General features: G+C 35.9%; 1 protein-coding gene across 1 annotated transcript in view; it reads left to right on the forward strand.

Moving 5' to 3' along the window:
- Tnni3k (TNNI3 interacting kinase) overlaps nt 1-17,592 on the forward strand; it is a 330,025-nt gene that overhangs the window by 125,435 nt on the left and 186,998 nt on the right. Inside the window, 1 exon segment of the mRNA XM_087212909.1 lies at nt 16,298-16,396. Within this exon segment, the coding sequence (XP_087069035.1) occupies nt 16,298-16,396 (99 nt within the window).

Genomic DNA, 17,592 nt, shown 5'->3' on the forward strand with positions numbered 1-17,592 from the left:
TTGCTTTTTGTATAACTTCTTTGTTTATCTCTTTTTCTTGGAGTATCTGTTTAAATATTTTGATCACAATATTTTTGATGAAAATATTTCATTCTTGTGTTTAGAAGATATAGTCACTAATTCTTTTTTTTTTTTTTTTTCCGGTACCGGGGATTGAACTGAGGACCTTGCCCTTGCGGGGCAGGCAGTAGAACCACTGAGCTAAATCCCCGGCCCCTGGTCACTAATCCTTAATTAAAGGGCTTTTCTTTTAGCATTTTAAAGCAATTATGCCACTGTCTTCTCCCTTGCATTATAAATGACAAGAATTTTGCTGGCATTATTTCCCCTTAATAATATGTGTAATTTTGAGGGGCTACTTACCAGATTTTGTTTTTATTACCAATTGCTCAAATAAAATTTAATGATGATGTAAAATATTTTTAAATCAATCTCCATCCTCACTCCTACTAAGATACAGTGAATTTTTATGAAAATTATCTCATCCTTTCAGGTCTAGATCTTAAGATTTCTTTGATGAGGCTGAAGCAGCACTCAGTGTAGAGTTAACAACCTACTACTGAAGGAAGTCTCTTGTGAGTACTTCCCCTAGTGCCCCATGAATCATGAAATTTTCTGTTGCTGGTAGTGGGACTATGCATTATCCCTGGACATGTGTGAACACTGGGTATGTTACCATTAATCCATTATGTAGGTTCTTGCCAGTCAGGGGAAGTTTTCTCACATGCACATTCTGACCATTGCTCAGCTGTATCACTCAGGGGGAATCCTCTGCTTATCTCAGAAGTGTGAATCTCTTTTGTCTCTGGTACTGTTCTGTAAGATGATGATAACTTGCTTTCTCCACACTGTCAACTATGACTTCTCAACTGTGGAAACTTCCAGGGTCCGTCTGAGTGTCCCTCTCCAATATCATTGCCTGGAAACTCTCTCATGACAATAAACTTGGGAAATTGTAAGGTTTATCATGTTTGTTTCCATCTCTTGTGACTATTATCTTCCTTGGACTGATGATCAACTTAATTTGTTAAAAATTATTTCATATGGGCCAGGGATTTAGCTCACTGGTTTCTCCACCTGCCTTGCAAGCGCAAGGTCCCGAGTTTGATCTCGGTTACCAAAAAAAAAAATTATTTCATATATTTTGCCCATTTGGGGACAGTTTTAGGTAAGAGTAATCTAGACCTGTTACCCCATATTGGCTGCAAGAGGAAGTGTCAACAGAGCATTTTTAAATGTAGATCTGTGGTTTCTAAAGATTCTGGTTCAGTAATTCTGAGGCAGGGTCTCTGTAATGAATTATTTTAATAATCTTTTGGTGACTATTAGGTTATCAAGAAATTTAATCCCTTGTTATCCTACTGTGTTTTTGTTATAGCTGAACACTGCAGATTGAATAACTTATAAAGCATGGAGGTTTATTTAGCTTGTGGTCCTGGATGCTGGGATGTATAGTATCAAGGGGCTGGCAACTGGCGGGGGACCTCTTTCTGCTCCCTAACAGCTCCCTCCACAAGGAGGGCATCATGTGGTAAGGCAGAGCACACTAGCTTGGCTCTGTCCTCCTATTTTTCTAGAGCCACTATTGCTATTATGGGAGCCCTGCTTTTATGACCTCATTTTACCCTAAATATGTTTCAAAAGTACCACTGCTAATACCATTAGAACTTTAGACAATAAGCTTCCCACATATGAATTACAGGGAAAACACCCAAACCACACTACTTGTATAAATAATTAGTTTAATAATCTAGAGACAGAAAAAGATTTCATAAGAGTGGGCTTTGAACTATATTTTAAGAAACGATAGATTTTGGCAATCTATGTGCTCTGTTTTAGGTACTAATGAACAATCACACACATTTGATTGATATTTCCTTATCTACTTAGGAAACTCCTACTTCAAACCCAGGTTTACACCTCTTCTTTTGCTTTCTCTATCTTCCCAGATGGAATTTAGAACTTACACATTCTTTCATTATGATACCCATACATTATCATGATAAAATCATAAATGCCTTAAATCATGATCATTCTTTGTTTCTTCCACTAACCCATATATTGTGTTTGAACAATTAATTTATCTTTCATCCCCTAACTGGTAATTAGAATACATACCTGCTCAAAAATATCTGTCAATTTGAGCTGGTGTTTCTCTTTAATATTCACAAGTATGAAATAGGCAAGTATTTCAATGTAAATATCAATTCTGATCTAAACATTTTCAATAATGACTTGAGAAGCAAAGTAGTGTATTATCTATCTATTGCAACATTAAAAATTGCACCAAAACTTTGTAGCCTATAAAAAGTTTATTATCTTGCAGTTTTTCTAGGTTAAGAATATCAGGTGTCTCATCTGAGTCCTCTGGCTTAGGGTGTCTCATAAAGCATCAAAGGATCAGGTGGGGCTGTGACCATGTCAGAGAGTGCTAGAGAGAACATGCTTCCGTGGCTACTCAGTGGATGTGGGCCAGCTTGAGCTCCTCTCTGGCTGCTTTCCAGAGATGTCAGTGGTCTCATGTGGTCCTATCCATAGAACAGTTCATGATGAGCGTTGACTTGCTTTAAAGAAAGCAAGGGACAGATCAAGAAAGTGCAAGTAAGATGAAGTCACAATCGTTTTTTAGCCTAATATTGTTAAGTAGCATTCCATAACCTTTGCCACATTTTAGTCATTGAAAAAGAGTCATTATGCCAAGCAGTACTCAAAGGAACTACTTTGCCTCATGGGTAGCCCATACGACTTATATTTCATCAAAAGCACTAAAAACATACACAGATATGGACTGATAGGCATATTGTGCTATGTCTAGAGGATAGGGAATCCCCCTAACCCTGAAAATTTAGTGTGATATCATGCTTTTGACCTCATCTTCTCCTGAGTTCAAGGAGGACTAAGTAAGTAGATATGATACCAATTGTATTCAAAAACTAACAACTCTCTGTGGAACAGTGATTCAGTGTGCATCATCTGGATGTCTAGGATTCAGTGGTTCATTGGAGATAATTTAGGTATACTGGGCTCATGGCTCTACCACCAGTTGCCACCCAAGCCAATTCTGTCACAGTACTTATTCTGAGTTCAGAGTTAATTAAAGTTTTGAAACAGTGTGAAATTTGAAAACCTGGAATCCTAGAAGAATGTATTGGTTTTGGGGTTGTTTTTTTTTTTTTTTACTGTAGCAGTATAACAGCACAGTGCTTAAACACACGGGTTCTGGAGCAAGTTTGCCAATTTGTTTGGATATGCATTCTAGCATTTGTAGCCACGTAAAGGGATTTTGATGTCTGAGGTTGAGTTCTATCCACATCATATGTTGTCCTTTTCTGTTTCTGAAGCCAGAACTACTCAGGCAGATTGATACTGTGCTTCTTTTATTATCATTGAAGTCTTCTATTATGTCCACATGTATTTTACCTTATCATGGTTTAGGACAAACAGTGCAGTGGTTACTACATTTACCACCATCATGCCTGTTGTTTTCAGTCCTGCTGATAGGTCTCTGACTAAATGATGTCAGCTCTTTATTGTAATAAACTCCTTCTCCAGAAAGAAAATGCTCTGTAATTAATTTATATACCTGTGAAATAAGTACATAATCAGTTGACTCATAATCAGTCAAAACATTTTTATAACCATAGATGCACAGCTTCACTGTGTCACATACTCTAAAGCTTTTGCAGACCAACATTTTCAATAAAGAACCTGTAGGATATAAGTGATTTGTTGTCCTGATATGAATTAAGGTAGTATCTTGCAGTTCTTCAAATGGTTTTCTGGTTTTCATTAATGAAGGAAACTCAAAAAGAGGAACCCTAAATATTTCCAACACATGCTTGTAATGGTACTAACCCTCAAGCCTGAGACTTAATTGTTCATGTTTTGTTGGGGGTTTTTTCCTATTTTTAAACTCCAGCTGCTGGAAATTTATTAATCATTGATATAATTTTTAAAAGTCTTCTTACTTAGCCTTGTCTATGAGGCAAAATCTGTATAGGTTCTTTCTTATGTTCTATTAGTTAATAACAATTTACCTTTAGAATGTAATTTTGAAGCTGAATCAAGTGGAGGCAAATCACTTTTGTTTTCAAAATGCTATAGCAAATGAGCTTCTTTTGAGAAAATAGAGGAACAGATGCTTTGGGTTGGGGAAAGAAAGTTCTGAGCAAACTGACTGTTAGGTACTGCTTGAATTCTTCTGTTGTGATGTTAAGGTTGTGTGCAGTGTAGGAAGGAATGTCAGTGGGAGGGAGTCTAACGCGTACTCCAATTTCCAAGTCTCAACAATTGCTACATAGTGAAAAACCAGGGGCCTGTGGTAAGCTATATAAATAAATCTCAAAAGATAAAATTGTGGCTTTAGAAATGCATAGAACATTTTGTGTTCCTAACAGTAAACACTGAAAGCCTGAGTTCTCAGCCAGGGATTTTAAAATAAAACCTTCACATAAGGAAATGGTGAGAAAAGTATACATCTAAGGAATCAAATAACACAGCAAAATGATGATTAACTGAAATGTTCAGGAAAGTTTGCCCTTCTTTTCTTAAAAATATCTCTCTTGTGGGCTGTCTTTATAGGCATTCCTTTGGTCTCTTCTTCCTTCTTAGATGATTCACCTGTTTCCTTTTTTGGTTCCCTTCTTCCCACATTTTAGCTATGAGTACCCTCTCTTACTTTAGTGTAGTTGCATTATGTCCAAGTTTCAATTACTGATACTATAAACTGGTACCACTTGAACTCATCCCTGCTTCATCTCACTGTCCCCTTCCACCAGCTGTTCTTATATTCTCATCACTTCCTGAGAAGTAGTATTAGATTTAAATAATAAATGAAGTTTGTTTAATACACACACACACACACACACACACACACACACACACACACAGAGAGAGAGAGATGTCAGTGTCTCTAAGCTTTATTTCCAAAACTTAAAAATATGGAACTTCTTGTTAATTTCTTTGACAATATTATTTGTGGAGTTATCCTCTGAATAATTTTCAAGACAAATTTAATTTTAACCTGAGATAATGAGAGTGAGATCATATAAGAGCAGCTCATTTCTCTGACAGCCTGATGAAACTATTTTCCAAAGGTTTTTGTACTCAAATACTTAATTAGAACTATGTCAGGTAAAAACAAGTTATTACAAAAACATTCCACCAGTGTTATAAGTGAGAAACTCTGTAACTACATGATATAGAGAGTTCTCACCTAACATAACCATGTCGGTGAATATCACACATATATATATATATATATATATATATATATATGTGAGTATAATTCAAAAGTAGGACTTACTATAAAGCAAATGCTACCTAAAATCCATTCTATGTAATAAAAACTTTAAATACAAATGGTTAAGCCACAGTTGGTTGCTTTAATGGACAAATGACTGGATTTTTGTTCATTACTGTGAAAATGTGAGAATTATCTTGAAATATTGGTGGAGTGGTTGTTCCAGCAGAAATAGCTTGTGCTATTGGATAAGAGCACAATGAACTTCCAAGGAGAACTGTAAGAAACCAGGTATTGCAAGTGATTCAGTGGAGAGACAGACCTGTAGGTGAATTTCATGAAGTAGACACAGTTTTATTGTCATACTTAACTGTCCTTGTGGGCTTCCTCTTTTATGATCATCAAGCCTTGACAATTTCTCCTCATCTTTCACCATCCCAGTCCTCTCATGTACTGTCATAATGCTTCTACTGTCTTCATATTTATAAAATCCATCCTACATCTCCAGGCCACTAAGCACTACCTCAGCTCATTTTATTGTCTTTACATAAGAGTGGCTATAAACTCCAGCCAGGTCCCCATAGGGATCCAGGTATTTGGTCATAGGTGTTAACAATGCTCCTTTCATGCAGTACTTCTTTATCTTGGCAGATAGCTTAGTGCCTAAGTGTCTGACCCATGACCCAGTGTTCCTTTCGCAGGAAACTTGTTCAAAATGCAAGCCTTCCTATGACACCTATCTGACCTACGTCCAGTTTATTTTAACCAAGATAGCTGCTCATTCTGGTAAAAAATAAATATTATCTTCAATTTCTTGGTCTTATGGAACATAGAGGGGACAACTAACAAAGAAACATGCAAAACATTAGAAGCATTGTGCTACTTACAGATTCAAGAGAAGATGGGGCAGTATATCTCACAGGACCGCTGGGAAGTGGGGAGCCATCTGGGATGCACATGCTTAACCAGAAAGTGAGGATTGTGAGCCCAAGCTTTCACTGGGCACCAGGGTGTTACTCCAGTAGTTTCATGGGGAAATTCTCATTGGCGGGTTTAAAGCAAGCAGGCCCTTGTTGTGGAAATATGCTGTTACTGAAAGGTGGTCACTGGTGCACATCTGCTGCTTAGGCCATGTGGGACACTAGCATCAAAAGGACAAGTTCATTTTGTTTTATCTACTTGTTCTGTAGGGAAGGCATCGCCAAGAAGTGGGTATATTTAGGAGGTATATGGATCAACCTCACTGAGGAACTGGGAGGAATCACAGAATTAGAAACTCTGACAGGGTGAATAAACACTGCTTGGTGTGATAAAGTTCAACTTGTATTCCAAACAAACTCGAAGGTAACATAAAATTATAAGTATTCACTACAAGCCAAAGAGCATCCACTGGAATGGATAATTAGAAGGACTTTGGGATTATTGTCCGGGGAAATTTCCTGAGTGGTGTGGTCTGAAGCCACATTGAAGGGGATGAGGAGTGAATTGGAGGTGAGGCAATGTAAGCAAAAGGCTTTCACATCTCCTAAAAAGAGACTGTAAAGTTTGGGAAAGAGAGCAGTAGTTCAAAGGGATGACGACTGGGGACTGAATACTAGATGTTGGAACTGGAGATCAATAGAAAAATATCAAATCAAAATCAACTTTACATTGATACCTTTGGCATCATTTCCAAAGGATGAAGCATAGACTAGAAAACAGTTTTGCTGGGAAGCTTTGTTAATTATAGATTTTCCATTAAATAGAAATGAGTATAATCTCATTACAGGCTCATAATCAATCTCTCTTTCTCTCTCTGTCTCTCTCCTCTGAATAATAAAGTTAGACACAAGACCACCGAAAAGAATATTGTGGCTTTAAACTATACAACTTAGGGAAAGTGTGAATCTAAACAGGACTCCAAGAAGAAATAAGAAATGAAATACCATCTAAGTAAAGAAGCATTTGATTTCAATGTGTATGTATTTATTGAAGGTCAACTGGGTGTAAGACACAATATTTGATTTTCGTAATTTTAACTGAGATTGATTGCCATTGTATTTCCTCTAGAATTTACCTCATTCTACCTTCCCTTCCATGAGACATTTACTTCCTCTCTATATAGTCACTATTTCTGTCTCATTTCTGCCCAAAGACTTCCATGAGATAAAAGATAAAGGGGCAGGGAAGTTAAATGGAGCCAAGTCAAATAAATCAAAAACTGTAGGAAACATTTAGCAAGTACAAACAGTGAGGGCCTTTGTTCCTATAGTCGTTAATTTTAGAATCTTTGTGCTTTTTGAATGACTAGCTATAGGGAATAATTTCTGATGCCTCAGATGAAAATTTCTCTTACCTGAAGTTAAAACTTCTTATGTTTAATAGTGAGACAACTTTAGAACATAAAATACTTTAAAATTGTATATAGTAGTAGTTTTTTTTTCCTTCCATTATAATTAATGGAAGGATTATATTGTGAGGATAATTTGTATAGACATTCAAAAACAAATGATCAATGTAATTAAATATTTGTAGGTTTTCATGAAAAACGTGCTTGGTCACAATACTAAGTATGTAGCAGGCAAGAAAAAAAGAGAAGAATAGCTATTCTAGGAAGAAAAAAGCAGAATGTTAAAAATGGGTATTTACAATGAAGAGATTCAAGGAGATTCACTTAGATATTTTCAGGAGTCAAATGTTAAAAAAAACTATCTGTAAGGGCAATTCATCTAGTGATTGCCTTACTATCAAAATAAAGACTTCTGTTCTATTTTCTGTGCTCTTAAAACATCTATCTAATTGGAAGCACTTCATGGTACTTATCCTTCTGTCAGAAAAGGTATTGTCTCCAGTTATATTTAAATCTATATTCTTTAATAACAATGATGTATATGTCAGTTACATAAATCTATGTGTGATACTGTTCATATCCTTAAAGTATTTAAAGCATATGTGATATCCTTTCTGTGATAAAGACTCTTTCCTACTTTGCAATGTTAGTAGTAGTCTTGTTATTACCTTTTGAGGAAAAATTTGAAACCATGTAATCTCTCAAACATTTTGAAACAACAAAATATATACATGGTAATAAACTTAATGAGATTATGTATTTAAGATTCTAGCCACTATTCCTGCATAGAGAAAGCACCTGGGAATTGCTGAAGGTTAATTTGAAATAAAAATGTTCAATAAATGTTTGTGGAATTGAATTTTTTAGAGTTCCTATCATATAATTGTCTTAATTATTTGTTTAAACTCTTTTATGCCTGATGACAGATGTATCTTTCAGATTTTTACTTCTATTACAAATATAGTCCTTTTGACTTCTTGGATGACTGTGCCTATTATATATCTATATTAGCTGTGAGTAAAGGGGATTCATTGTGAGACTTCTTGGGGCTTCGTGTAGGAGACATAGTGTGAGGTTGATGACACACTTTTTTTCACAGTAGGGAGACATGACTAAAATGACTCAATAGACATGTCTTTCAATCTAAAATGTGATATGTGTACACTTGTCTTAGCTCACAGAGCAGAAGTATTTATACATCAAATATATCATCTTCCCATAAGGGTAATGGGAGATACCATCCCCATACTGACTCCAAAAACAAGGATGAATAAAAGCATTGTATTCATGGAAGTAAAAAAATAATATGCTTCCAATACACATTGCTCTCAATGGTTAAATAGTTCCTTGGATTTTAAAATAAACTTTAAAAGCCTACAGTTCAATAATGATTTGGTGTGGTTTCATTAAAACTTACATTTGACAGTTTCTCAGAAGGCCAACACTTCATAATTAAGGAATGTTCAGCCAAAAGGTTGACCTTCTGAGTGACTGGGTAAGTGCAAACTTAGGAAAAAAATTGCTTTTGACTATTTATCGAAGCCTTAGATTAATTATCTTTTCAGATGAAAGTAAGTTACGGAACCATGCCTAAGAAATTGGCTCTATATGTTAACATTTGAGAATCCTTTTTACAATAAAAATTCATGGTATCTACTTCATTTTGTGCTATATTTAAAATAAGAGAAATTGTAAAAAGCTTCATCTTCCTTGATCATTAGCCACCTCCTCTCAAGGCTCCTCAGATTGAATCCCAAGTTTGTGAAGCTTCAGATACCAGACGATTGATCAAAATGGCTCTGGCATTCATTTCCAAGAGGAATCCACAGAATCACTAGAGACAAGTGGCTTTCTCTTCTCCAATGTTGAGTCACTTGGCTCATAATTTAAAGGTTAGTGTTAATGAGACCCTCCCACAGAAGCAACCGGATGGCACAAACTGAGGTCAGATAGACCTGCATTTGAATTCCAGCTCTCCCACATACTAAATCATTGACCTCAAATATGTTACCTGGCCATCCTGAGATGCAGTTCTTTCACTTTTAAAATGGGAGAATAGTACCTATCTTTCCATGTTTTTTGCACAACACAAGAGTAGACAAGAACCATTGATACATTTCATTCAGAACCTAATACTTAATATTCCTTCAGTAAGTGTTAATTGTGGTTTCAACCTTTATTAGAAAACAAACTCTGCACATTATATACTATGGTTAATCATCATTATTTAAATATAAGCAAAATCATTGTCTTGAGAATGTTCAGAAGCCTATATGCCAGCTTATATTTTTGGGACACACTAACAATTTCAGATGTTACAAAAGAATTCCTGATTCATTTGCTATGACAATTAGTCAATTCTAATGCTATCCTGACTAAATAATTATGAGAATAAACATGTAACATAACAGTGTTAGCCCATATGTGTTCAACTAATATTAAGTAGATGAATAATTGGACAAGAAAGCTATTTAAAACTATGGAGTACTCAAACAAAGCTTGAGGTGACAAACTGCAGATTCACATCCCTGGTGATACTGACTTGCCCTATGGCAGTGAGAAATTGTCTCACACTGCTGATTCTCAATTTCTTCCTCTTTAAAATATAGGAGTGTAATAATGACTATGGTCCTGTTCTAGTTTGGAAGGGCTACCATTCATACAAGTATGGAAACTGATTTAGGAAGCTAATTCCTCATAGGAGCAGAAGCAGTAACAGAACCGAAGTCCCCTGAGCTCTTTTTAAAATTAATTTTATTAGCACATTTTAGGTATACAATATAATGACATTCATCATTGGAAATTTGCACCTTTACATAACCTCTCTTGGTTCTTATTTTTTTCTCCATTTCCCCGTCCTCCCTTCAACCCCTCCATCCCTCCCTATTTACAAAGATTTTGTTTCCATTTTTCATTTTCTCATATTAATTCCATTCCCTTCTGTCCTTTCCCCTACCCCTCCCACTTCCCCTTCCACTTTGGTCCTTTTCTTCCTATTTCACATTATCTATTATACGTTTTAGCCCTTATTTACACTTTCAGTTTCTCACACTGGAGAAACTATTCGGTATTTAAACATGTGAGTCTTATTTATTTCCCTTAAAAGTATGGCCTCAATGTGCATCCATTTAGCTATAAATGTCTCTACTTTCTCATTTTTTATGGCTGAGGAGTACTCCATTTTATTAAAAAAAAAAAAAAACACACATTTTCTTTATCCAGTCTCCAGTTGATGGGCAATTGGGCTGCTTCCAAGTTTTAGCTATTATAAACTGGGCTGCTATAAACATGGGTGCACATGTATCACTGTGGTATGATTCTTTTAATTCTTTGGGGAAGATACCCAGGAGAGGAATAGCTGGGTCAAATGGGACTTCCAGGCCTAGTTTTTTGAGGTATCTCCATACTGATTTCCACAGTGGTTGCATCAGTCTACACCCCCACCAGCAGTGGAGCAGTGTTCCTCTTTCCCCACAGCCTGCAAGCATTTGCTATTGGTTGATTTCATGATAGCAGCCATTCTTTCTGGGGTGAGGTGGAATCTCAGCATTGTTTTCATTTACATCTCTGGAATGACCAGTGATGATGAACATTTTTTCATATGTTTATTTGTTATTTCTACTTCCTTGTCTGAGAAATGTCTGTTCATTCAAATGCCCATTTTTGGATTGGGTCTTTAAATTTGGGAGGTCTGATTTTTTTAAGTTCTTATTAGGTTCTAGATAGTGCACCTTTGTCTGAGGAACAGCAGGTGAAAATTTTTTCCCACACTGTGGGTTGTCTCGTCACACTGTTGATGGTTTCTCTTGCTGTGCAGAAGCTTTATAATAAGAAGAGATGCCACTTGTTGATTGTTTGTGCTAGTTCATGGGCAACTGAGGTTTTGTTCATAAAATCTTTTCCTACACCAGTATCTTCAACAGTTCTACCTAACCTTTGTTCCAGCCTGTTCAGCATTTCTGTTTTAATATTTAGATCTTCAATCCATTTTGATTTTAGTTTAGTGCATGGTGAGAGATATAGGTCTAGTTTTAATCTTTGGCAATTTGAAACCCAATTTTTCTAGCACCATTTATTAAAGAGGCTATCTTTCCTCCAGTGAGGATGGTTGGCTCTTTTGTCAAAGATGAGGTGGCTGAGTGTGTCTGGAGTTGTTTCTGCATCTTCTAATCTGTTCCACTGGTCCTCAGGTCTGTTTCTTTGCCAGTACCATGCTATTTTTATCACAGTAGCTTTGTAGTATAGTTCCAAGTTGGGTGGTGTTATACCCCCACCATGTCTCTGTTACCTAGAATTGATTTTGCTATTCTAGGACTCTTCTTGTTTCAAATGAATTTTTGGATTGTTTTCTCAAGGTCCATGAAGTATGCTGGTGGAATTTCAATTGGGATTGCAATGAATCTACATAGAAGTTTTGGAAGTATGGCCATTTTCACTATGTTGATCCTTCCTACCCAGGAGCAAGGGATGTCTTTCCATTTTCTGATGTTGTCTTCAATCTCTCTTTTCAAAGTGCTATATTTTTCACAGAAGGGGTCTTTGATTTCTTTCATTGGGTTGATTCCTAGGTATTTCAGTTTTTTGAATGCTATTGTGAAAGGAATTGTTTGCCCTATTTCTGTCTCAGTGAGTCTATTGTTTGTGTAGAGGAAACCTATTGATTTTTGTGTGTTGACCTTGTATACAGGTACTTTATTGAATTTGGTTATTAAGTCTAGAAGACTTTTGGTGGAGTTATTGGGGTCTTATGGAGTGTCATGTCATCTGCAAATAATGACAATTTGACTTCTTCATTTCCTATCTTTACTCCTTTTATTTATTTCTCTTGTCTAATTGTTGTGACTAATGTTTCCACAACTATATTGAACAGGAGTGGTGATAGTGGACATCCTTGTCTTGTTCCTGATTTTAGTGTGAAGGATTTCAGTTTTTGACAATTTAGTATGGTATTGGCTGTTAGTTTTTCATAGATGTCTTTTATCAGATTGAGGTAGAGACCATCTATTCCAATTTTTTGTAGGGTTTTTATTCTAAATGCATGTTGGATTTTTTCAAATGCTTTTTCTGCATCTATTGAGATGATCATATGGTTTTTGTCCTTGGATCTATTGATATAGTGTATTACACTGATTGATTTGTGTATGTTGAACTATCCCTGCATCCCTGGGATGAATCCCACTCAGTCAGAGTTTATAATCTTCTTGATGATCTTTTGCATTCTATTTGCCAGTATCTTATTATGGATTTTTGCATCTATGTTCATTAGTGAGACTGGCCTATAGTTCTCTTTTTCGATTGAGTCTTTCTCTGCTTTAGGGATCAAGGTGTTGCTTGCTTGCAGGAATGAATTTGGGAGTAATGCTTCCCTTTCAATTTCATTGAAGAGTTAAAAGAGTAGTGGCAGTAGTTCCTCTCTAAATGTCTTATAGAATTCAGCAGTGAAACCATCAGGACCCGGGCTTTTCTTAGTTGGCAAGTCGTTAATTACATTTTCAATTTCATTGATCGATATTGGGTTGTTTAGAATATTTAGGTCTTCTTTGCTCAACTTTAGTAATTCACACCTATCTAGAATCTGTCCATTTCTTCTGTGTTTTCCATCTTATTGGCATATAGGTTCTTGAAGTAGGTATTGATGATCCTCTGGATTTCTGCTGGGCCTGTTGTAATTTCACCCTTTTCATTCCTAATTGCATGGATTTGGGCCTTTTCTTTCCTTCTTCTGATAAGGTTGGCTAAGGGCTTGTCAATTTTGTTTATTCTTTTGAAGAACCAATTCTTGGCTTCACTGATTTTTTTGTATCATTCTCCTGGTCTCCATTGCATTGATTTATGCTCTGATCTTTATAATTTTCACCCTTGTATGAGATGTGAGCTTGTCCTGCTCTTCTTTTTCTAGAAGCTTGAGATTCAGCATCAGTTTGTTTAATTGGGCTCACTCTGTTTTTCTAATATGAGTATTCACTGCTATGAATTTCTCTCTTAAGACTTTCATTGTGTCCTACAGATTCCGATATGTTGTATTGTCATTGTCATTTAATTGTAGGAACTGTCTGATTTCTTCTTTAATTTCCTCTGTGACCCATTGCTTTTTCAGAAGTGTGTTGTTCAATTTTCATGTGTGTATGAAATTCTTGTGGTTACTTTTGCTATTGATCTCCAATTTCATCACACTATGGTCTGACAGTATATAGGGGTTAACTTCAATTACTTTGCACTTACTTAAACATCTCCTATGAGTGAGTGTGTGGTCTATTTTGGAGAATGTCCCATGTGCAGCTGAAAAGAATATGAATTCTGATTTTGTGGGGTAGAACACTCTGTAAACATCTGTTAAGTTAATTTGTTCAAGAGTTTGATTGAGTTCTAGTATTTCATTTCTTATTTTTTGTCTAGTTGATGTACCTATTTGTGACAGTGGGGTATTGAGGTCCCCCACTACAATTGTATTAGTGCTTATTTGATTTTTAATGTCTGTTAGTACTTGTTTTATATAGTTAGGTGTACTAGCATTGGTGCATATATATTTATGATTGTCATATTTTTCTCTTGGATTGTTCTCTTTACAAGGATGTAGTGTCCTTCTTTGTCTCTCTTAATAAGTGTTGGTTTGAAATCCACTTGTTCTGCAAAGAGGATAGCTACTCCTGCTTTTTTGGGGGGGGGGTCCTGTCACATGAAGTATTGTTTTCCACCCTTTAACTTTCAGTCTATGAGTTTCTTTTTGAATTGTGTTTCTTGTGTTCAGCATATTGTTGGATCTTGCTTCTTGACCCATTCTACCAGTCCATTTCTTTTGAGTGGTGAATTGAGACCATTAACATTGATAGTTGTAACTGATACATATTGACTTATCATTGTCATGACTTCTTCTTTTTGTTGGATTCTCCCCCTTTTCATTTAATTTATTGTTGCTCCCAATGGATTCATTCTGCTGTGTTTCCTGGGGTTGTGATCCTCGTTGTCTTTTCCTAGAATATTGTCTAAAATTTTTTGGAGTGCTGGTTTGGTATTCATGAAGTTCCTAAGGTGTTCTTTGTCATGAAAGTATCTTATTTCTCCATCAATTTTGAAAGATAGTTTTGCAGGGTACATCACTCTGGTTTGGAGGCCGTTTTCCTTTAGGGCTTAGAATACATCACTCCAAGCTCTTCTTGCCTTGAGGGTTTGTGTGGAGAAGTCTGCTGTGACTCTGATGGGCTTTCCTTTGTATGTGATTTGTTTCTTTTCTTTGACTTCTTGTAGAACTTTGTTTTTCTGTTGAGTTTCTGGAGTCTTAACAATTATATGCCTATGTGTGGTACACTGGCCCGGAAGACTCCTTCTTAGTGCCGGGGGTGTCCCTGAGCTCTTATGTCACATCTTCCTCTTTTTTCTAACAGACTTTTGAAAAAATTCTCAAATGTGTAATATCTTACCAACTGAAAAATAGTGCATTAGGAAGGTCCTCAGTGAAAATGAACACACCTGAAGAAAACAACACAATCTTTGTTCAGGAAAAAAGAATTTAAAAATAGGTCTTTTGGTGAAGAAACTTGAAGCATGCTGAATAATTTTTGTTAAACAATATCAGTAAGAAACAGATATGAGAAAATTATCTGACTCGATATTGACCAAGAGAAGGATATGAATTTATAAAAGTATCCTTCCTCCCTTCATTACCAAGAGGTTAATCATGCACCAGAGACAACCAGAGACTCTTACCAACCCAGAGAACCCACCAGAGGAGTTGCATAACAACTTATCTTTCATTAGTTTCCTCCATTTATTCACCTTCTTGCAGTTTGTTCCTTTAGTAGCTCAGAATTCTTTTCTTTCCTCTTATTACTTTTCTACGAAATTCACTGAACTTTTTAAGATATTGCATAAGCACAAGTTTTTAAGATATATAAGTTTTAAGATATTGTATAAGCACATTACTGATATATCCATGTTAATAGAATTATATTTTCTCTTATTCATCTATCTTTTGTTAAGTTAATTCATAGGGCCTAGGCAGTGAACCTAAAATAGGTAGGAGAAAAATATTTTTTCTTCCCTACAATTGCTAGTCTGTGACTTTCCATGAAGACACCTACCCAATAGTTCCTGGTAGTGTTTTACACTTACTTACTCCTTTCTTTGTTCATTAAACAAGTGTTTCTTGATTACTACTTTCATAAAATGTACTACAGTGAAATTATAAAGATTATCTATTATATCCTTTTTCCTTGATTTGCTCTTTAGTAAGGATGATAAATCTATAGATAAATAGATGTTTTAAATGCCACCAATGAAATTATATGAGATCTATGACTAAGCAAGATTTCATTTAATCCAAGTAGATGGCAATAAAGGGAGGGAAATAGGAATTTTGGGAGGAGATGCCATTTTAACAAAAGCTAAAACATTTTTATTTGACCAAAAAAAAATTTCTGCTTGTGGGCATACTGTGTACACTGCCTCAAATGAATAGGAAATTGGACACAGAACTACCTACAGTAATGGGAAATACATTTAAAAGTATACCATCAGATTGAGGGGACTTAAATGTCATACAAAGGGGCTTGGTCTTTATTCTGTAGACAAAAGCAAGATATTGGACGTTTTGGGGAAGGAAGATGGAAGAAATTTGTGTTGTAAGGAAGGACTTCTGATCAAGAGTTATGCATGGTGATATGTAAAATAAATTTTGATGGGTAGAAGGCCCAGATGAGGCTTCTAACCAAGACATTTTTCTTGGCCAGGCCCCTGATGTGTTACTCCAACACGGAGCTAATGTCAATGTTCAAGATGCTGTTTTTTTCACTCCATTGCACATTACAGTGTACTATGGGCATGAGCAGGTAAGTGACAGTACAGCCCCAAAGGCTTAGGGAATGCTCAAGTGTGCCAGGCTTTGTGTTGAACTCTTATCTCCACAAAAGATATTTAAGATATTCTTTGAGTTATTTTGCGATAGTCTCATCAGTCCCATCCTTGGGGAGCTTTGTACACCTATATAAACATTACAATTGCCAGGCTATCATTTGTAGGGACTATCTTAGTGCACCGAGAAGGCAGTAGAGTGCATTGGTAAGTGTACAGCCACAGGAATTAGGCAGCCGGGATCTGAAAAATTCCAACCTAGCTCTATGACCATGTGTAGGTTATCCCTCTGACCTTTATTTCTGCACCTATAAAATGGAAAAAAAAAAAACTGTGGTCGTGTACCTACATTACAGGGGTACTGTTATGAGAAGATATAAATTGAATGTTTGGAAATGCTTAATATATATCATTCTGATGATGCTAATGGCAAATTCAACAAAACAAATCATAAAGGCCCTTCCTGCAGTTCTCTTTCAGAAATTTCATTTTATCTTTGTTACAGTGATGGTATGTTGTAGACCAGTTGCCCTGAAGTGTGTTTACATTCTAATTTCTGGAAGTTGCGAAAGTTACCTTCAAAGGAACTTTGCAAATGTGATCAAGTGAAGGATTTTTGAGATGGGGAGATTATTTGAGAAAATGTGTTAGCCCTGATGATGTGCAACAGTTCTTATATGAGATAGAAGAAAGTCAGAGAAATGGGGAATGAGACAACAGAAAGAAGAGCTTAAAATGATATAAGAAAGGGGCTACAAGTGAAAAAATGCAGGCAGCTTCTACATAAAATAAGGGAATGGAAGCCTCCAGAAGAAACACAATTCTTTATTATTATAATATTATTTTCTAATTTTACCACAACTCTCTGAAAATATCTCTTATATTCCCCTTCTTACCAGTGTTACATATGAAGTTCATGTCAGATAGTGTGCAAGATACAAGTAGAAGAACTGAAATTTGTACTCACATCTGTCTGGTGCTAAAGGCCAGGCCATTCTATGGTACCAAAGCACTCCTTTTGGTTTCTGTTCAGTCAATGAAACAAGTCATAGAATCCAGCCAGTTTGCCTGAAATAGTGAAGTCAGAATCAAAGGCAATGTGTTCTAACTCCAAAATTCATTGATTTTTAACTTTAAAATATTGAAATTTTTCTTCACTACTTTACAGCACTGC

The sequence above is a fragment of the Heterocephalus glaber genome, unplaced genomic scaffold, assembly GCF_053883595.1.
Source record: "Heterocephalus glaber isolate CG9 unplaced genomic scaffold, H.glaber_assembly_v1.0 deba00001442, whole genome shotgun sequence".
Taxonomy (NCBI): Eukaryota; Metazoa; Chordata; class Mammalia; order Rodentia; family Bathyergidae; genus Heterocephalus; species Heterocephalus glaber.